Below are 21845 nucleotides of genomic sequence, written 5' to 3'. Positions count from 1 at the left end.
ATATATATATATACAAAGGTGTGTAAAAAGGGGTTCTAACCCCTATAAAAATAGAAAAGGAAAGAAAGAAAAATACTTGAGCTATTGGTTATCACCTTCCGAAGGCCTGGTAGGTTCGTGGGGATGAGTCAGACCCAAGGCCGATGCCTTGTCTTCCTTGGGGTGACATCTTACCATAAAAGAAGAAATGGAAGATGGTTGGAGCGAAAATAAAAGTGAGCGTTAGAAAAGGATTAAGTGTCGCCTTGCGAGGGCTTGGTAGGTTCTTGGATACTAATACAGGACATGAGACCGATCCCCTACTCTCCAGCTTGGGTTACTATACTCAACTCCCTCCTTTTTACACGCCCGAGTATGGAAAGTAAAAATCTAAAAGAGAAGAAGTAAAGTGCTAAAAGAATCTATTTCTTGATCAGGCTATAGGGGTCCTCACCTAGTAGAAGCTCCTAGTTGAGTTGTCCTTAGTTAGGTAGGTAGTTCAGACCACCACTTAGGGCGACCTCTTTGATAGTTCTTTTTATAGGATTATTGTGGTCATAGAGCTGCTTCACCCAGCGCGGCAATGGCTTTTTCGGTGGGGTGATGTCAGGTTGGTGAACTTTTTCCTCATCATCTGAAGATGATGCTTCCTCCTCCTTAAGGATAGGGATAGCTCTCGGGACAGGTTCATAGTGGACTACTTCTTCGCTTGATGATAAAGTGGAAGAACTTGCCTTCTCCTCCTCCACTGTATGCGGCTCCTCCTTGAAAATCACATCACGGCTCGCGATGATCTTCTTTGCGGGCATTGGAGGGTTTTATGACACGGGGTGAAAGGGTTTTTGAAGCCCGTAAGAAAGGGCTTAAAGGTTAAATCACAGGGGGGGATGGTTTCGAAGCTAGGGAAAAAGGGCTTTTAGGGATTATACACGGGGGAAAAAGAATTAAGACCCTTAAGGCCTTTGTGCTCTTGGGGGGAGTGACTCCAAAATGAAGGGAAGGGGTTTTTGCACAAGGGTGAAAGGGGACTTAAGGGGTTTTTAAAACCCGGCAGGGGGGGTTCTAATACCCATGGAAAAGGGGGTTTTTGACATGGGGGGGTGAAAGGGGGCTTAGGGGAATAAAACACAGGGGGGTTGGTTCCCAAAGCCAAGGAAGGGGTTTAAGGGGGAAAGGGGGCTTAAGAGGCCCCTTAGAAGCTTCTAGTAAGCTTCTAGCTACGGGCAGCAGCCATGTGGAAGAGGGAGGAGTAATAATGAAATGACTTGGAAGAGGGAGGGGGTAATAATGAAGGGAATGGATGACGACAAATGGGAGTGGCTTGATGGTGGCACGTGGGCTCAGCGTCAGCACGCAGCGTCGATGGTAGCAACCTGGCAGTTGGCGGCTGAAGGCGGAATGGCGATGGCCAATGGCGGCTTGCACGACAGCAAGCAGCTCTTGCCTCTCAGTGTGGTAGCCTCTCCTTCCCTCTCTGTCCATCAGCGTTTGGCTTCTATGGCGGCGGCTTCTCCAACACGATCTCCCTCACACATTCAAACGGCATGTCCTGGCGGCCCCCCTTCAGCCTGTGGCCCCTGATTTAAATAGGGGAGGGGAGGGGAATCCTCCCTCCCCTACATGGCATCACGCATGCCTTCCCCTTCTCTCCAAGCTCCACCAAGGAGCTTAATTACTCCTTCTATTCCCCTCCCCCTCTAGCTCGTCAGTCGGCTGGGGGGATAAGGGGAATAAAAAAATTTTCATTATCCTTATTTCCTAACAAGAGGTAGTCTACGCAAAAAAGATTTTTTTGGAACGTTACAAAGTCCTTGACATCTTTCCATAATCCTTTCCAATAGAAACTTTTGCTGATCCTATCATAGGTCTTGAAAACTCCTAAATGTTCAGCTAGAGGCAAAGAATGTAGTTCCTCCATAATTTTCAGTGTAAAAGATGAGGTAGAAGGAATAACAGTCTTGCCTTTCAACCAAATAAGGCCATTTTTGAACTGATAATGTGAGTTTTCTTCCATAAAACCTTGTTGTAACTTCTAAAAAATATAGCTGAATTCTTCATCTAGAAGATAAGCCTCCTATAATTCTTCAATCCAATCATTATGCAATTCTATCATAGCTGAAACTTTGCAACCCCACATACAAGAAAGAGAATTAGCCACTATATTATCTTTGCCCCTTGTATGAGTGATGTCAAAATAATAATTCTTTAATGTAGCTACCCAACGACATTGCTTAGGAGTAAGATTGGTGATGGGACCTAAAATGGGCCAGCACTCGCTATGGCACTAGCCGGACCTCATGCATACGACGGACAATCCCACCACATGGCCTTGCGGGCCAGGAGCGTCTGAAACTCACTTTGCACTAAATGCTTCTGACGATTATGCGTTTGTATCCAATATGTAGTCCAACGTTCATCTTCCCATCTCCTCAAAGCGAGATCCCATAAGATATAGACATAATGCCTCGTAATACATACATAGGGAAGCACCTCTCGGTGGATTGCCGCGGCTCCACTACGACTCTCCTACACCTCATGGAGATTAGCCCCAAGATGCGTCGCTAACACATATAACATTCTCAAAAACTCCACTCTTTCACAATTCAGCATTCCATGAGATTTTGATTTGCCTCACAAAACTATCCCCAATGGAAACACCCGTCTAAACCTACAGCTTAGGTTCCATGTCCTCTCAGCGTTGGTCAAAGTTTATCAAACACGTGCAATGCATTTCAGGAGATACCACATGGCATGCTTAATGCAAGGTGTATGACAATTGTGCACAACCATTTTATGATTAAAAACAACCATGTGGGGTGCGGGAAACAACCCTTTCATGAATTTTAACTAAGTGTTACGTGCTGCGTTGCTTTAGGGACTAGCACCGAAACTTTCGTGCTACTAGTCACCTATATTTAATTATGGAACGATCCCTAAATTCTATGCACAAAGAGGAAAATTAGAATTTGTATCTTTTCAACAATTAGATTGTTGCACAAACTTCATTCCCCCCTTATCATTTAGATGTTGCTGCGGTGCATAGATGTAAATAGTTGTTTTGTATCATTTTTGTATGTAAAAAGCAATAAACACGGACTATAACATATAGGACAAGGCCAAACTGAGTCTTGACCTCATGCTTTAACCTTGCCAAACATTTCCACACATAAATCTTATTTTTTCATATTTTTTTAGCACGAAAAACCCAAATTTCTCCATTTTTGTTATTTTTCTCTATTTATTATTCATGAAAAATAGATATTTTCTGATTTTTTTGTATTTCCTTATCATCTTGACTGAAACTTAACATTTTCTCCGATTTTATCCCACTTTCATCCCTTTTCTCCAACTCAAAATCGAAAAAAACCACTAATTTCCACTAAAAATGACATTTTACGGGTTTTAAAGAATTAATAACTACTCTAAATCATCACGGGTTCTGTATTTCTATAATTCTAGCCCTCAATCATGATGTAAAAAAGGTTTAAACAAAATTTCATTGCATATGAACAACATTTGGACCATGAAACCACAAAAACAATCAAATTTCTTTGTGAAATTGAAGCATACTGCGTGTCTTCTGTGTTGCGGGTTTTTTAATCATTATTCCAAGTGTTGTAATTCAGGAGTGATGTAGCTGCTTTGATGCCTATGAATAGGCTCTTGTAAGTTCAACTTTGTAATTTTATATTTTGAATATTAATATAACGGTAGGCCTATATAGAGCTGTGGGTTTTTCCCTTGAGCCCCCAAGGGTTTTTTCATCCACAGTATGGGACCTTTATTTGAGTAGGGGTGTTAGATATATATAGTGTTCGCTATATATAGTATGTCTATATATAGCGCTCCAGGTCCCCTCTATATATTCCTATAATGTGTGCTCAGTCTACACACTTTTGGGGTTCCACTTTTGGTGTCTTGTGTCTCTCTTCTCCTCTCTCTTCCCCTCTCTCTTCCTCTGTTCCTCGTCTCCCTCACGCAATGTTGAACATGGTATCAGAGCATCCTGCTTCAAGCATGAAGGTCACAGGTTCTGGAGATAGAGGAGAAAACAGGGGAAGGTCTAGATCCATGTGTGGCAGCAACGGTCAGGTCCCTCAAAGAGAGGCCATGCGAGATCACCTTTTGGATGGCATCCAGGGCGTGTTCGACCACCTTGACAGATGCTGTTTCGCATGCCATGACCAAGGGCTGCAGGATGAAGATGGCATCCTCCATGCCAAAGCATCGGGATCTGTAAAAACAGATGATGTTTCGCATGCCATGACCAAGGGTTGTAGGATGAAGACGACATCCTCCACCGCTGAAGCATCGAGAGCCGCAAAGAGCGGGCTCTCGAGGTTCTTAGTGACGAGCTTCTGATCCCCAACACCATCCACATTAGGGGAAGCTGAGGCATCTGCTAGTGCTTGGAGCTTATCGATCACAGCCTTGCATGACTGGACGAGCTTTGAGTGCTTGCGCCAAGCAGCATTCTTGATGATCTTCTTGAGAGCAAGGTTGAGGACGCGAGCGAGGCAAGAGGGACTGCTTGATGTCGGTGATGATGGAGCAGCGGAAGCAAGAGGAGAAGCTGCTGCCATGGCCAATGAAGCTCCCAGAGAAGTAGCAGATGGAGAGCTCTCTCAGATTCTAATCGCACTCTTTTTTGTTGATGCAGGCATGCCTGGAGACATACTGCGAAACTTGCTTTTCGGAGATTACTAGAGAGCTTCCTCTTGCCTCTCCACGTCATCGAGCGTGTCATCGCCTTCCTTCATGTCCCTTTTGAACTTAACCTTGCCTGCAAGACCGATGACGACATGAACGCAGATACAGATGCATCTTTCTGCCCATGGACATTGTCCCGGGAAGCCACAGAATGCATCCCTGACGCACTGTATTGACCATAAAAGTAATTGTCTTGCATCTCGTGCCCATTATTTTGTCTGTAGAGAACCCCAGCCTACGCAGGGGCACTGTCTTGCAAGCAAAGTGCCTCTGTTTGACCATATGAATTGGGCAGCCTACAGTGCGTCGAGGGGGCCTCGATCAAAGATAGCTAGCTTGGGGTCGATGACGGGGCCTTGCAGGGACGCCTCCACGTCCTGTCGATCGGGGGGCAGTAGGCCGTGATCGGGCATCACCACGAAGCAAAGGCCGTCGACGTGCTGCAGCTTGTTGGTGTGATAATTGGCCGTATCGGTAACACAGAACTTTGCCAGTCCGTTGTGATTCCTTTCTATGCATACGAAGGCGACCATGGCTCCCCTTGAGGTGAGACGCAGAGTCGCATTAATCTTTTGCGAGGGAAGCTCCTTTACGGAGTATTTTGGTGAAGGACGTGTGTCATCGAGACAGGGAGATATGGTACTCATGAAGTCTGGCACTCCTAAAGATCAGCACCGAATCCCTAGAGGACGCACAGATATCGAGAGCAGGGAGTGTCATAGATGCTCATGTCTTGAGACACAAAGGCTGCCTGAAAGAGTAAGTTGCTTCTTCCCTACGTTACTGCTACAAAAGCATGACAGATATAATTAACGCTCCATATAAAGCAAAGCTTTAGAAATAAAGCAACTAATAAAATGAGACGCAAAGGCTGCCTGAAAGAGTAAGTTGCTTCTTTCCTACCTTACCGCTACAAAAGCATGATAGATATAATTAACGCTCCATATAAAGCTAAGCTTTAGAAATAAAGCAACTAATAAAAGCACCGTCATGCTCTGCAAGAAGCTTCTCTCTCTACATTTCAATATCAATATTACTTTTGAATGTTGATATTGCCATGCTTCATGATGATTGTCCTCGTTCGTTATTCCATTGATGAGTGTCTATATTCTAGCTATGATACAATATATTCTTTCCAGCTGATGAGTGTCTATATTCCAGCTAATGACACATTATCTCGTTTATATTCTTTCCAGCTCATGAGCGTCTATATTCCAATTGATGACACATTATTTCGTTTATATTCTTTCCAGCTAATGAGCGTCTATATTCCAATTGATGACAAATTATTTCATTTATATTCTTTCTAGCTGATGAGTGTCTATATTCCAGTTGATGACACATTATTTCGTTTATATTCTTTCCAGCTGATGAGCGTTTATATTCTTTCCAGCTGATGAGAGTCTATATTCCAGCTAATGACAAATTGTTTTATTTATATTCTGTTCATGGGGCCCCACATGTGTTATGTTGTCTATAGAGCGGCGTCGCGAACCATCTCTATAGACCTTGTGTTGTTCTAATGTCACTGTAATGTTTTTTTTCTTTAAGTTTTGATGTGACAGATATACTGCTTACATCCCAAGTTCAGTTGAAGGAATTTCTTGGAGATTTTATCTTTTGCAGTGATGTCACTTATCCTTATTTTACACGTTGTATATTTAGGAGTGATAAAGCTCTTTTGATGCCTCTGAATAGGCTGTTGTAATTTAGGAGTGATGTAGCTCCTTTGATGCCTATGAATAGGCTCTTGTAAGTTCAACTTTCTAATTTTATATTTTGAATATTAATATAACGGTAGGCCTATATAGAGCTGTGGGTTTTTCCCTTGAGTCCCCAAGGGTTTTTTCATCCCTAGGCCGTGATCGATAAGCTCTAAGCTCTAGCAGATGCCTCAGCTTCCCCTAACGCAGATGGCGCCGTGGATCAGAAGCCCGTCCCTAAAAACCTCGAGAACCCACTCTTTGCGACTCCTTTTGCTTTAGCGTGGAGGATGCCATCTTCATCCTACAGCCCTTGGCCATGGCATGCGAAACAACATCTGTTTTGATGACTCCCGATGCTTTAGCGTGGAGGATGCCGTCTTCATCCTACAGCCCTTGGTCATGGCATGCGAAGCAACATCTGTTTTGATGACTCCCGATGCTTCAACGTGGAGGATGAGGATGCCATCTTCATCCTGCAGCCCTTGGTCATGGCATGCGAAACAGCATCTATCAAGGTGGTCGAACATGCCCTGAATGCCATCCAAAAGTTGATCTCCCATGGCCTCTCCCCAAGCGACCTGACCCTTGCTGCCAGACATGGATCCAGACCTTCCCCTGTTTTCTCCTCTATCTCCAGAACCTGTGATCTTCGCGCTTGAAGCACGATGCTCTCATACCATGTTGAACAATGCGCGAGGGAGATGAGGAACGGAGGAAGAGAGAGGAGAAGAGAGACACAAGACACCAAAAGTGGAACCCCAAAAGTGTGTAGACTGAGCATACATGATAGGAATATATAGAGGGGACCTGGGGCGCTATATATAGACAGACTATATATAGCGAACACTATATATAGCTAACACCGAGCACCCCACAGACTGACCAGAAACCATTCTTCAGTGTTGAACCTCTTTCCTCAGCATCCTCTTTATCTTGAAGCAATCCGATCACAGCCGAACAAGCATTCTTCAGCCCCTCTTCTTCTTGAATTCTTGCACATGAATAGCCTCTATCTAGGAGAGAGAGGGAGGAGAGAGAAAGACTGGTTTTTGTTCTCTTCACTCAATGTATCATCTCTTGATCGGTTTGTGGCGATGGAGGGCGAAGGATAGAAGCATTCCAAGACCAGGAGCATTCCTCCTGATTCACCTGGTCAAAAAATCATCATTTGGGGAGAAAAGAGGGGGCACAAAAAACTGACGCCCCCCCATCATTTCAAGTCGTGGGCATTTCTTGCCCATAATCTCTTTTAATTAGAGCTTTAAACTAAATGCCCAAAATATCCAGTTCATGATTTTTCATTCACACTCTTGGTCAAATGGTTTTTTCAGATTTGAGGGGACAAATGACATCAGATTCAAGATCCGTCTGGAGGGTGGCTCCGTGGCGTCAAAATCTACAAAGCTGGGCCCCATCATGCTCTTCTCGGCTTTCGGATCCAGTACTGCTTCACAACCCCAAACCTTGCGGGGATTAAATGGGGGATCAAATGATCTCGGAATGGAGATCTGACGCTTGCGTTGGATTCCTAATGTCATTTTACATCTAGGAAAACTCTAGCTCGACCATCCGCCACCATTTGATTTCCATGAAAATAAGCACTGGTGCCTTAGGGACTTACCACTTAAAATCGTCATGATTGCCACCGTCGCCTTCGATAAAGTCTATTTTTCCTCTGATATTCGTAATTTTTGGCTATTTTTAAGCACTTCTTGGCATAAAAAATCATCTGTCATTAGCGACCAATGGGATAGGGTGACTCAACCCGTCGAATCCCACGAATAGATCTGCACATAAACAACAAAAAGGAGCATCAAGCTGATACAAAATACAAAAAAACACACCACAGCTTATATCCTACCCCCTGATAAAACCAAGGCATGAAATCCACGAGGAGTAGGCTCAGCATAATCTGATAGAAGGCCCGAAGCCAGTCACTAACCAACTGCTACAACACAGCTGTTGAGGAGAAGGCAGATGGACCAAGGAGGTCTCAGAGAATAGAGGAGCAACGGAGGGCTTCTGCTCACATAGTCAATATGGCCTTGATGGTTGAGATTATGAGAGAAGTAAAGGAGCCAACTGATTTAGAAGAAGCACTTGCAGATCCATCATGGAAGGCTGCTATGCAGGTGGTGTATGATAGCATAATGAAGAATGACACTTGGGAGCTAGTGGATCGACCAGCAAAGCAGAAGGTTATTGGCACCAAGTGGATCTGGAAGGTAAAGTACAAGGCTGATGGTACCTTAGAAAAGTACAAAGCTAGACTGGTTGCCCAAGGATTTTCACAAGTTGAAGGGTTTGATTTTCAAGAGTCATTTGCCCCAACTACCAGAATGACCACTATTCGCACGGTACTTGCAGTGGCTGCCCACAAGAAGTGGCCAGTGTACCAAATGGATGTTAAGTCAGCGTTCTTAAATGGTGACCTCAAGGAGGAGGTGTACGTGGCTCAGCCACCAGGGTTTGAGGCCCCCCATTCTGAGAACAAAGTGTGTAAACTGAAGAAGGCATTGTATGGGCTGAAACAAGCCCCCAGAGCATGGTACCAGCGGATAGATAGAATGTTTTTAAACCTAAACTTCAAAAGATGTGCCTCAGATGCTAACTTGTATGTTTACAGTGATGGTAAAAAGTCTGTAGTGATTGTCCTATATGTGGACAACCTTCTTATTACATGTGACTACGAAGATATGATCAACCAAACTCGAAAGGCTTTGAGTTCTGAGTTTGAAATGACAGACTTGGGCTTGCTGCACTATTGTTTGGGGATTGAAGTCTGGCAAGAGCCAGGAAAGATCTTCATCTCTTAGAAGAAGTATGCATGGGAGATCTTGAAGGCATTTGGCATGATCGAGTGCAAGGAGATAGCTACACCTATGGAGGTGAATGCAAAGTTATTCGTCGAGGATACATCAGCACTAGCAGACATTGGGAGGTATAGGAGGTTGGTCGGTAGTCTGATCTACTTGTGTAACACCAGACCAGATATCAGTTTTGCTGTTGGTGTTTTGAGCAGGTTCTCAAACAAACCTCATGAGAGTCATTGGAAGGATGGGATGCGGGTGCTCAGATACTTGAAGAAAACTCTTGACTATGGTATCACATATAGTTTCGGAACTTCTCTTGTGGGGAACTGTGACTCAGATTGGGCAGGAGACATTGATTCCAGGAAGTTAGTTTCTGGTTATTGTTTCTCTTTGGGTTTAGGAATTTTCTCTTGGATTAGTAAGAAGCAACCAACAGTGGCATTGTCTTCTACCGAAGCAGAGTACAAGGTAGCTTGTTTTGCTACATGTGAGGCCATATGGTTGAGAAGGATTCTATGGCATATGGGAGTGCAAGATGAAGAACCAATTGTGCTGAGATGTGACAATCAGAGTTGCATCGCAATTGCCAAAAATCCAGTGTTTCATGCACACACCAAACATATAGAGATACAGTATCACTATGTGCATGATTTGATGGAGGATGGGATAGTGGAATTGGTCTACTGTCCAACAGAGGAGAATGGAGCAGATATCTTCACCAAAGCACTTACGAAGGATCTGCTTCAAGTTCATCTTCAGAGACTCGGCATTGGGCCGAGGAGATAGTTCACCTATGGGTGGACATTGAGGGGGGGTGTTAGATATGATCAATGCCCCACCCTCATTAGGTGCTACCAATGATCCATGGTGCTCAAAGTTGTAAGGCCCCCATTATGAGGAGAAGCCATATGTGAGCCTGGACATTGGTTGAGTCCTGACTTGTATGTCAGATGAGGTCTATGTGACCGGATGGCAAAAAGGTGATCGTTGTGGGTCTAATCTTTGGGTTAGACAGAGTAGTTAAGCTGGTAGCAAATCGAGGCACATTGCGTCGAGTTGCGGGGTAAAAGAGTTATCAGGGGCCCTAGCCAATGGTAAAGGGAATATTCCCCTAGTCAACAGACACATGTGCATATGAAAGGTCAACAGACACATGTGCATATGGAAGGTCAACAGACACATGGGCACATGGAAGGTCAACAGACAGAAGTGCATATGGAAGGTCATCCATCATGACCCCCTTCACAAGCTATAAAAAACTAAACCCCTTCATAGTTATCTATTATCCATCTTTCACCCAGTCAGAGTTGTTGTTCCGGCTAGCCTTAAGCTCTTCATCTATCTTCTGTCTAGATCGCCATCTAAGCTTCACACAGTGGAAGCGCACGGGTGGACAGAGCCATCTTTGTATCAGTTGTTTGAAGTTAAAGAATTTACTGATTCTCCTCTTATATGTTGTGTACTCTCTATCTCTTTCTCAGATTCTGTTCGCTGCGCCGTGTAATATTTTACAATACTTAGTATCAGAGTAAAACTTTGTAATGATATGGGATTGATTAATATATGGTTTTTAGACATATCTAAAACATAAAAACCCAAGTGGTATGGTTTATTGTAAGGCAACTTCTGCACCCACGAATGCTAACATGCAAGAGAAGAAATTTCTTCTCAAGTAAATTAAGGCACTCGAGTTTGATGGAGAAGGGTTAGATGTCGCAGCAGAGACACAGACATGGATTGAGTCAATGGACGACTATTTCTATGCTTTGGGAGCTGTCTCTACTAATCAAGCAATGATAGCCAACTTAAATTAGTTGGCCAAGCTCGGTTATGGTGGAAGGAATGCTGCAAATATCAAGGTATTTCTGAAGCCCCTATCACTTGGGCTCAGCTGAAAGATGCTGTACTTGGACGATATCTTCCGGAAACGTACCAAAATTTTAAGATGAATGAATTCTTCAAGATTAAGCAGCTAGAATTAACCTTAGAAGCCTACTACTCAAAATTTTTAAACCTACTAAAATATGTGCCACCTATGGATATTGCATAGCAAGTATACAAATTTTTCCATGGCCTAAACACTCCTCTGAACCACTGTCTTGAAGCAATGCGTCCAAGGGACTTGGAAGATGCATTATTCTGAGTGAATCCAATTGTCCAAGAACTTAAATCAGGCAATTGTAGCAAAGATTACTCCAGAGATCAGGGTAAGAGATGCCATACGTGCGGAGAGATAGGCAACATCCATAGGAGATGTCCATACCTATTGAGAGTGCAAAAAGACTGAATTTTTAACTGAATTTTTGTTGTTTTTGAGGTTTGAATGATTGATTTTTAATGGATCTAGAGTGATGTATGGTTGTTAATGGAAGTGTTTGAGAGTGTTTTGGATGATATTGATTATGTTTTGGAAGCTCATGATGATTCTTAGTGGAAATATGAGGCTCTGTGATGATCTAATATGTTCTGTTGAGGTTCTGATTGGTTGTAATACCTTCTGTATAGCTTCTGTTTTGTTCTGATTTTCTTTTGTATGAAGTATGGATTGATGATTGATGGAGTTTTAAATCTTTTGAAAGCTTATTGAATAGTTTTTGATAGTTTGGAGTGGTTTTAGTATGAATTATGAGGATTTGATATTCTCTGATGACCTTCTGTAACCCTCTTCTGTAAACCTTCTATAGAGCCTCTGTCTCTGTTCTCTATCTATTCTGTATCTACTCTGTTCATATTCTGTACTGTTCTATAGATCTTTTGTAAGTGTTCTGTAAAATGTATGTGTGACTTTGGAAAAGTGTCATGTAGGAAATGTTTCCTTCCTATTTTGCCTTTGTAAATACTTTTATGAATTAGGGCATACATGTGTAAAGAAACCTTAATTAGGGTTAGCTAGGGTTTACCTATAAAATGGTAGCCAGCCAAATGTAGCATTATCTCTTGATCATTTGAAGACATCTTGTTCTAGGTAACTTTCTTTCTTGTATTCCATTTTTTTAGCTATGGCAGCTTGCCATGTTAATGAAGGTTAGTCTCTTTTCATTTTCATTTTTTCTTGTTGATTTCCTGTTTCTTTATCCATGGTTGGACATGGAGCTAGACTAGTTTAGGCTAGTTAGGTTAGCTTTATTACATTGGTGTCAAAGCTTTGCTTTGATACAAGGCAGGTTTTCATTCCATCATTTTCATGATTATGATCTGACTGGGGAGTTCATTTTCATGGAAGATCTGATTACAAGCATCAATTCTATGTAACTGGAGTTGAAGACATAGTTACATGGTTTGGTTTCTTCTTTACATTGTAACTAGACAGGTTGTACTACTTCAAACCATGTTAAAGATGGTGAATCTTGGCAATATCCAATAGTCAAAGGTAGGCTTCAACCAATTTTAGCATGTTGTGGTTCAAGTTCGGCCCAAAAATGAAAAGAGATGGAAAAAATGCAGGTAACTTGAGTTGAGGTTGAGTTTGGTGGGGGTTACTTTTGAGAGGGAAGGGTTTGCTTTTTAGACACAGTCTCTCTCTCTCCCGTTTCAAGCCCCCTTCATACTCCATAGCCAATATCTTGCTCAAATGTTCCAACCATAACTCTTCCAACCACAATGGACTCCATAACTTGGTTCTTGACCTCTTGAGCAACCTATAGAATAGAGATTTGGCTCTATTAGCCTTCCTATTACTCTCTTCATCATGTTCAGGATAGTAGCATGAAATGCGCCTGTTTTGAGATCTGCCATATCCTTGTTCATAGATGAGCTCTATTGTTCAAATGGACCATGTTTGGTGAAGTAGGAGAGGTCGAGGGTGTTGAAGACGATGCTTAAAAAGAGGGAAAGAAAAATACAGGAGACGACTGCTATTATGTGTAGAGGTGGTGATCCATCCTATGCATTGTAGCTAATGGGGTTCTTTCCTATCAAAGGCCGAGAAGTTTGCAATCCTTCTACAGAAGTCCCAATTTGTAGCTTTGGAAGAACTGTTTTGGCAATCTTTTCATAGACCAGGGTTGGGAGAGCTCTGTCTTGGACGAAGGTCCTGTGGGAAATAAGTTGTGTGAAGCCTTCTTGGGGAAACCCTCTAGTCCTTGAGAGAATTTGCCAATTTGACAGTGAAATGGAAGTAGGAAACAGATGTGTTGAAAGAGCCACAGATAAAGCATGAGAAAGAGCTATTGCACAAGCACAGGAAAGGGCTGTTGTAGAAAGGGTTATTGTTGAGAGAATTACAGCTGAAGCACAAGAATGAGCAGCTGCAAAGGCATGAGAGAGAGCTACTATTGAAAGAGCTACATCAGAGGCTTGCAAAAGAGAAGTAGAAGCCAGGGAAAGATCCGCACATAGAGGCTCATGAAAGAGCAGTAGAAAAAGCCAGTGCAAGTTGACAGGCAACAGCCACATCTGCGAAAAGAACTATGATCAAATTGAGGATCTAGTTAGAAATAAGAATGTGCAGAATCCTGTCGTCTACTCCAAGACTTGGTGCATCCTAGTTTTGACTGTGGAGAACTTTCTGGAACACACTCGAATATGAAGATGATAGCACCTGTCTCTTGTGCATGCAATTGCCTTTGAAGAACACTTCATAAGCTAAAGTCTCTTAACAATGGCTTGGGAGATGGCAGCGTAGTCCTTGGATGCTCATAGTGATGCCAGGAGGCATATTTCACGGTGGATTTCGTGCCACGGTGGATTCCGTGAGGTTTTACGGTGGATTCCGTAAACTTTGATGACCGGGGCTCATACACAAAGTGGATTCTTTGTGCGACAAGTTGATGGGGACGCCTGTCCTTTTCGGGCGTTTCATTAATTTAGTGTGTACATGGGTGATTCCATAGCGGGTGATTCCGCAAAATGCATATTAAATCAATAAACGTTTATGAGTATAGAGTGTGCACTCGTAATAAATTAAGGTTAGGATTTATTTCTAACCAGTTGATTTATTTATGTAGCTGAAGACTGCTAGGTATTCACTTTTGTCGGTTTAATTGTATTATTTTACTAACGATTGTGAATGCTTCAGTTGATGTGTAGAGATAGCAGCAGTGGTGGCAGAGGAAAGCATTGGAGGATAGCGAGTATTCGATTTATGGATTATATTTTGATGGGTGCATACCTTAGGCATGGCGCCTATATTTTGTCATGCCTATTTATTGAGGCGTCGGTTATTTATTATTATTTTGTATGCGCATGGGCGCACGATTATGTTATTTCTACTTGGACATTGTATTGGGCATGCCAGACTCTTTGGGCACCGTCCATTAGCTTTATTCCTATTTTGTGTTAAAGCAAACTCAAAAGCTAAAAGCTTGCTATTTTGTAATTTGGGCTATTATTTGAGCTTGAAGATGAAATATACATAAAATACATGCTTTGTGGAGTGCTCACACAAGGCATGGGGGAAGATTGCATCCAATTGGTCTCTTGCTCTTGTCGTTCATGCTTTTTACCTTGTAATTTGTGCAAAAAGTAGAGTTCTATTGTTCTTGGGGACCTTCCGGCATTCACTACGCGAGCGTACAGCATCCGATCTGCGCAACAGTGGTATCAGAGCGAAGTTGAGATCAAGAGCTTCCAATCGCTACCAATGTCGTGCGAAGGCAGAGCTCCTGGAACGATCGGGCTCTACGGTCAATCTCGTCACGAACAGTCGATACAGGCAGATTTCTGGCGATCAAGAACCCTTGTTTCCATCATCGGATCGCGAAGGACCGGTCTGCAGAGGCAGAGGACCACTCCCAACTCTCCTACATCAAGTCGTCAAGAACAGACATAAGCTCTCTCTTAATCCCAAAAGTTTATAAGTTAATCAAGCTTTAAAAGCTTGAGAAGCTTAAGTTAAGCTTTAAAGAGCTTAAAATTTTTGAATTTTTGTGGCGCCTCTGAGGATGTCAACGGAAATCTCGCCGGCTGAAAAAACGGCCCCCTCCCCCCACGATTTTCGCCGTTTTCTTGAGATTAAGCTATCAAGCTTAATCACTTAAGCTCTAATCAATCAAGTCATAACAAACTTCAAGTCACACACAACTAGTCAAGTTCAGCAAGTTCTAACAAGTCAAAGTTCTGCAAGTTCCGTAAAGCAACTAAGTACTACAAGTCAACAAACTTTTCAAGTCACATTAGTCTGGTACTCTGCAAGTCAGACAAGTCAACTGGAGTCAAAACTGACTTCTGTCCAAAAATCATAGAAGGGTTGTTCCTGCGCAGAAACTCCGAACTGCAAAGTTGTTCATTGGAAGATACTCTACGCATATGCAGGTTTGCTGAAGCATTTTCAGCATATGAAGAAGGATAAAACACAGATTTTCCGAAGATTGTGAAAGCCACACCCAAAAATACATAAGCCTTGTATTCCCGAACTTGAGCTACGCTCATCCTGCTAACTTGATTTTGAGTGAGAAAGGTCTTTTGAGTTTTGCAGGATGACGGAACCACATATGGATGATCTTATGGCTGAAGGCGACCTATCTGAACCTACGATGGAGCAAAAGCTGGATTTAATCATGATGCAATTGGATGAAGAACGAAGGGCTAGGCAAGCATTGCAAGTTCAACTGGCAAATTTACAAAGATCGTCTACCGACAAAGAAGAACCTCAATCTGAAGATCTTATCCGGCGTACCATCGATGCAACTCTCGAAGCTCAGACCATCCGCAAGGAATTAAAGATAAGTAAAAGAAGTTTCAAATTCCGTACTTTCAATGGCATACGAGAGGGAAAAACTGTTCTTGCATTCATTAGTCAGTTTGACAACTATTTCCATGAGGAAACCTATGCAGAAAAAGATAAAATCAAGTGTGTCACTAATCATTTAGTGGATAGAGCATCTCTTTGGTGGACTATTGTACGCAAGAGTATAGATTGTCCCGCTACCTGGGAGAATTTCAAGACGAAGTTCATGCAGAATTTCCTTCCCCCACAATTTCATGAGAAAGCCATAAAGCAATGGGATCTTCTTCAGCAATGGGAACGTGAGCCTAATCCTCAGTATACAGAGCGTTTTTGGAATGCACTACTCTAGTTACGCATGCTTGAAGACGTACCTGAAGCGACACACAAGCGCAAGTATATGTCTGGACTCCTTGGGCATTACTATGCTGAAGTTAACATGTTCAAGCCTGCTACTCTTGAAGACGTCATTTCACTAGCTCACGACACTGAAGACAAGCTGCGAGGTAGAGACAGACGTCCACAGCAATTCCAAGCCAATGATAACTATGGATCTAAGCAATTCAACTCAAACTTCAGAAGATTTAATCAAGGTCGTTTCACTTCATCATCTTTCTGTAAAAATTGGGCAAAACCACCTGCTTTACCATCTAATGTCAATCAAAATCCTAAGCCTATTCCACAGCCAAATCCTAATGTCCCTAGACTTCCTGCCATTGCAAACAATGTAACCAAAGCCAAACCAATAGTATGCTATAAATGCCACCAGTCTGGACATCTAGCAGCAAATTGCCATTCGAAGAAGCCACCTGCCCATATCAGCTACCTTGGAGCAATAGACGATGAAGAGTTCGATGCGACACTTGTGCAACAAGTGCAGAGTCATATGATCTTGTGATTGGATCACAAGGGAATGGCCAACTCTCGGAATGAGGTTGGCAGATTCTTATGCAAGTTATCTTGCAAGAGGGTGAATAATCGTCCTAATATTATATCTTTCTGGGGTAAAGATAATTGCTTAAAGCAAAGGACAGACCAATAAATTGGAATAACATATGAACTTCAGGTATTAACCAAGTCGGGTTAATAGGGTATGGCCCTAACCCAGGATATAGGATCTTGCCAAGTCGCAATTCATCCCAGATCGAGTGATGGATGCATTCGAAAAGAAGGATTCACTCCTTAGCAATTTGCCAACGATAACGACCAATGGAAATGAATGTGCTTGTTACAGATTTAAGAGCAGTGTTTTGCTTTGTTTGATCAATGAATTAAAGGATAAATGGATATCTAATGCTTCAGGTTGAAGGCCTAAAGGGAGAGGCAGCTTCAGTTACCCCCGACTACCTGCCTGACCCTAACCAAGGGGGTTGTTAACCGCGCCGGGAAGGTGGACTGAACCCGTCACGAGAGGTCTCTCCGTTGAGCGCTACTTGGAGCAGGAGGACGCTTGGGTGCCAAGGGGCTCTGGCTGTAAATCCCTCGCCTTTCGGGCCCTGCACAAGAGGCAAATGTGACTCCGGATTGGATTTCGAGGCCCGCATACTAGTCTACAGGTGAAATCTTGGATTGGTAATCACCGTGGATTGCTTGATAGCCTTCGGGCGGATTGTGGATAAGCCTACGGGCTGGACTTTATGTATTTCAAAGATAAATATAATAACCTGTTAAAAAGGAACTTGTTTGACATTGCTTTTCTATGTCAAGTGATATGATTACGTGAAGGAACCAGTGCCTAACGGGTTAATTAAGGAAGCTTATTGATACATGTCCAACTAAATGTGCTGGGTAATTAAATAACTAAAACAACATGAGGAAAGTGCGGTGGATGCAACCATAGGTCCGTCCTACGGATGGGTGGTCCCGATTGGCTGGGAACTTTTCTCGAATCACGATGGACAGCTAGAAGATCGTCAACAAACACGAACAACAAAAGCATTGACCTAGAGTTATAATTGATCTTGATTTTCGCTGTTTTAGGGGAACGGAATGGGGCTATGCTTTATGGCAGAGAGGTTGAGCTTTGCATCCCTCTCATTTCCCTTTCTCCTTGAACCAAGTGCAGCATGAATCTGCTTCGGACTTGGCGTTTCTGTGTAAAGTAGTTCACTTGGGTTCGACGCTAGTTGCCGCTAGGAAATGACCAATAAGTAAAACCCTAATTCAGGTCGGTCCTAAGTGGGAACGGCCGGAATACTCCTGCTATGTGGCAGACGCGGAGAGTCCTAGATCGCAAACCCCGTAACATTCCATGGGAGTGCCGGGTGGAGCCTTCTGGATATACTTTCTGATGGACTGCTAAGACGTGTCGTAAAGATAACAGGTGGACACGTTACAGTTGGTATCAGAGCGAACCAACAACAGAACTGTTTTTATGAAATCTTAATAAGATAAAGTAAAGCAAATGTTGATGTCCAAACATTTCCTTACTTTCAATGCTGTCTTGCAGAATTACGAAGCATGGAACAAGTTCTTAGTGTTCTGAGTCATGTTTATAACTGTGATGCATTCCCTTGATTATCGACAAAGGGTTGAGATGATGAACATCCTAGAGCAAATCTATAATCCATCGTCTTTGTACATGGAATGAAGATGGATGGGTACCTCAGGAATCTACTATATAGCCGCCCACCGGTTTGCTTCTCTACAAATCAACCTAAAGAGGATCAAGTGGTTGGAAGACCTGAAAGTCGTGAAGCTATTCATGTTTGTGGAAGCTCACATAAACTCAACTTTACATATTGGAGGTTGAAGGGTTGAGATCAACTCATATGTATATGCGGAAGTGACCCGTGTAATCCTGATGTGACCTAATATGGACCGGCACTGGCTATGGCACTAGCCAGACCTTATGCTCATGACACACAAACACCGTCACGGCCTCGCGGACCAAGAGCGTCAATCTAATGCTAAAGGACAACCTGCCCTGAAACTTAATTCATGCGTTTATAGTTTATAGTCCAACGTTTCCCTAAAAATCCTCAAAGGGAGAACCCTTACACATTGGCAACGCCACGATCACATACATATGGAGGCACTCCACCGACCAATAGTCGGAGCCCCACTGCAGCTCTCCTACATCGCAGGGATTGGCCCTTTGATGCGCTGCTAAACATATAACACAAACGAGCACAAACTCCTCTCAAGGTACCAATATTTTACATTCCAGGATGTACCATTCCTCACTACACTTTTCCCTTAGGACCCAATGGCTAACCTATAGCTTAGGACATCCTCTCACACTCATCGTTGGTCACAACCTAAGGAAAATAGATGCCATGTATCCAGGAGGTTTTTCTGATACCTTTTAATTATTATACTTAATGCAAATCGTGTATGGCTATGTGCTCAGATAAAAGAAAAATTAGCACCGTGAATGGTGCATAAAGCATTCTTTCCATGAATTTTACTAGCGCGTGCTACGTTGAAAGGAGGCACCGAGCTATATGCTCATGCTACCATCCTCTTTATTTAAACCGTTTCCTTTATGCCAAGTGCAATGAATAAATCCAATCTTTTCTTTATCTTTCAACGTTTCAGCCCCTCTTCATCCAACTCTTAGCATTTTGTATCATTGATCATGCATTTCTCCATTTTAAAAGAACGATAAATACACACAAAACATAGAAACGGGGATAAACCAAGGCCAACCTTGTTCTTTGCCATTGTTATACATTGCAAAAATATAGATATAATTTTCCCTAATTTTCCTCAGTCCATTTTCTATTTTTCCCTAATTTTTAACCCATTTTTTTCATTTTTGGCCATTATTCCCTATTTTTCTTTAATAAATAATGACTAAAAATGAAAATTGATTATGGGCTGTCGCCCTTAGGTTCTTTGATAGAAAAAACTCAGATTTAGTTGGTGTGACATATCATATTTCTCATTTATATAGCAAAACCCCCAATTTTATCGTTAAAACACGTGTTTTTCATGTATTTTGACACTAATTCCGGCCATGTAGCCTTATATTTTCTGATTTTCAGGTTTCAAATAGTTGAAACTCATGGAAAACAATATCATAATGAACTTTCATCCCATATGAACAAGGTTTCATAAAGAAAAATAGCATAAAAATATCATTTTTCTTTATAAAAATAGCATTACCGCTTATTTTCAGGTTTCGGTTTCTTGGTCTTGATTACGGGACTGATTTCCAGCATGCATTTAATGCTCAACATCTTCAAGAACATCACTCTTCATGTCTTCATCCCTCCGGAAGCAATCCGGTCTCATCCGGACAAGCTTTCCTCCATCATTCTTCATTGTCTTCTTCCACACAAGAACAGCCCCTTAAGGGAGAGAGAGAGGGAGGAGAGAGAAATACTAAAATCAGAAATCTGCATCCACGCCATCATTACGCGAGTGAGAGGTGGTGATATGATCAGCAGGGAGAAGGTAGTCAAGCCCCATGATCACTTGGGGGGGTTGCTCACAGGTAGCATGATGGATCATCCACCCCATTGAGCGCAAATTTCGGCGCCTGATGGCGCCTCCTCTTCACGTTTTTTTTTTCCTCATCTTCTTGCCCATGATTTGCATGTAACATAAAATGCTCCAACCCCCCCCAAAGGTCATGACCATTTGCCCAAGTTTTGTCCACCTCTTCGCATCTTGACCGATTCCTTGGCCATTTCCGCGTCCGAGCTTCAAATTGAGCTCTGAAAAATCCTGGGCGTCCGGCTTGACATCCCTCATTGGTTGGCAACTCCTGACAACCCGCACAGCAATCTAAAAAAATATCAAAAATCAAAAAGTGTCGCTCGGGCGTCTTTTAAGAGTCGTATTTCACTTGGTGCTTAAAATCGTCCTAGTTGGAGCCGCCGCCTTCGACATTGAATATTTTTTTGCTAAATTCCACATTTTTCCGCAATTTTTAGGCCCATTTTCTGCCCTAAAATCCAGCTTTCATTGGCGACCACGGGATAGGGTGACTCAGCCTGTCGAATCCCACAACAGATCTGCACAAAACAACCAAAGGAAGCATCAAGCTGATACAAAATAGATATACTAAAACACAACACAATGCTCACCCTACCCCCTAACAGAACCAAGGCATGAAATCCACAAGGAGTAGGCCTAGCATAATCTGATAGAAGGTCCGAAGCTAGTCACTAACCGACTGCTCCAACACTCCCAAGCTAAAAAGAATTATCAAAGAGGTTGCCCTAAGTGGTGGTCTGAACTACCTATCTAACTAAGGACAACACAACCAGGAACTCCTACTAAGCAAGACTCCTATAGCATGATCAAGAAGTATTTTCTTTCAGCACATTTCTTCTTTTAGGGTTTTAGGTTTCGCACTCGGGCATGTAAAAAGGAGGGAGTTGAGTGTAGTGACCCAAGGAGAACAGGGCATCGGCCTCAAGTCCTGCCTCGGTACCCAAGAACCTACCAAGCCCTCGCAAGGTGACACTTAATCATTTTCTGATGCTCACTTTTATTTTCACTCCAATCTTCCTTACTTTCTTTTTTCCAGCAAGAAGCCACCCCTAGGAAGACAAGGCATCGGCCCCGGGTCTGACTCGTCCCCAGGAACCTACGAGGCCTCCACTAGGCGATGATCAACTGCTTATAAAATTTCCTTTCTTTTCTTTTCTATTTTGATAGGGGGTAGAATCCCTTTTTACACACCTTTGTATATATTTATTGTCTTTTAAGATATTCATAGTTTCTTAGCATCATCATTATTTTTCTTCTCGTAGGCTCCTCTAACTGCCTCACAACTAACAAGAACTCCTAGAACATCTGCCTAGCAGGCTAGTAGAATAGGGTCACTAGAACTACCTTCTAAAATAGGTCTTTCGATGCCTGACAATGTCTTTACAGGAGGCAACGACTACTTAGACCTCCCTCAAACATACTAAACCTAAACGTGGGAATTCATGCCTTGGTTACCGGTCCCCAACAAGAAAAGAAAAACCCCTACAAGCACACATACATATATAGCATCCTGGATAGGTCCACGAG

At 42.7% G+C, this 21845-nt stretch overlaps 1 protein-coding gene across 1 annotated transcript in view; it reads right to left on the bottom strand.

Annotated features, from left to right (window-relative positions):
* Positions 1-4682: 4682 nt before the first annotated feature.
* LOC148038187 (uncharacterized) overlaps positions 4683-21845 on the bottom strand; it is an 84001-nt gene continuing 66838 nt past the window's right edge. Inside the window, exon 3 of the mRNA XM_087675214.1 lies at positions 4683-4762. Within this exon, the coding sequence (XP_087531340.1) occupies positions 4683-4762 (80 nt within the window). The remainder of the gene's footprint in view (positions 4763-21845) is intronic.

Source organism: Lygodium microphyllum, chromosome 3 (genome assembly GCF_053477565.2).
Source record: "Lygodium microphyllum isolate KBCC chromosome 3, Lygodium_microphyllum_v1.1.10, whole genome shotgun sequence".
In the NCBI taxonomy this organism is placed as follows: Eukaryota; Viridiplantae; Streptophyta; class Polypodiopsida; order Schizaeales; family Lygodiaceae; genus Lygodium; species Lygodium microphyllum.
Note: the sequence above shows the minus strand (reverse complement) of the source record. Positions and strands in the feature narration are given on the sequence as shown.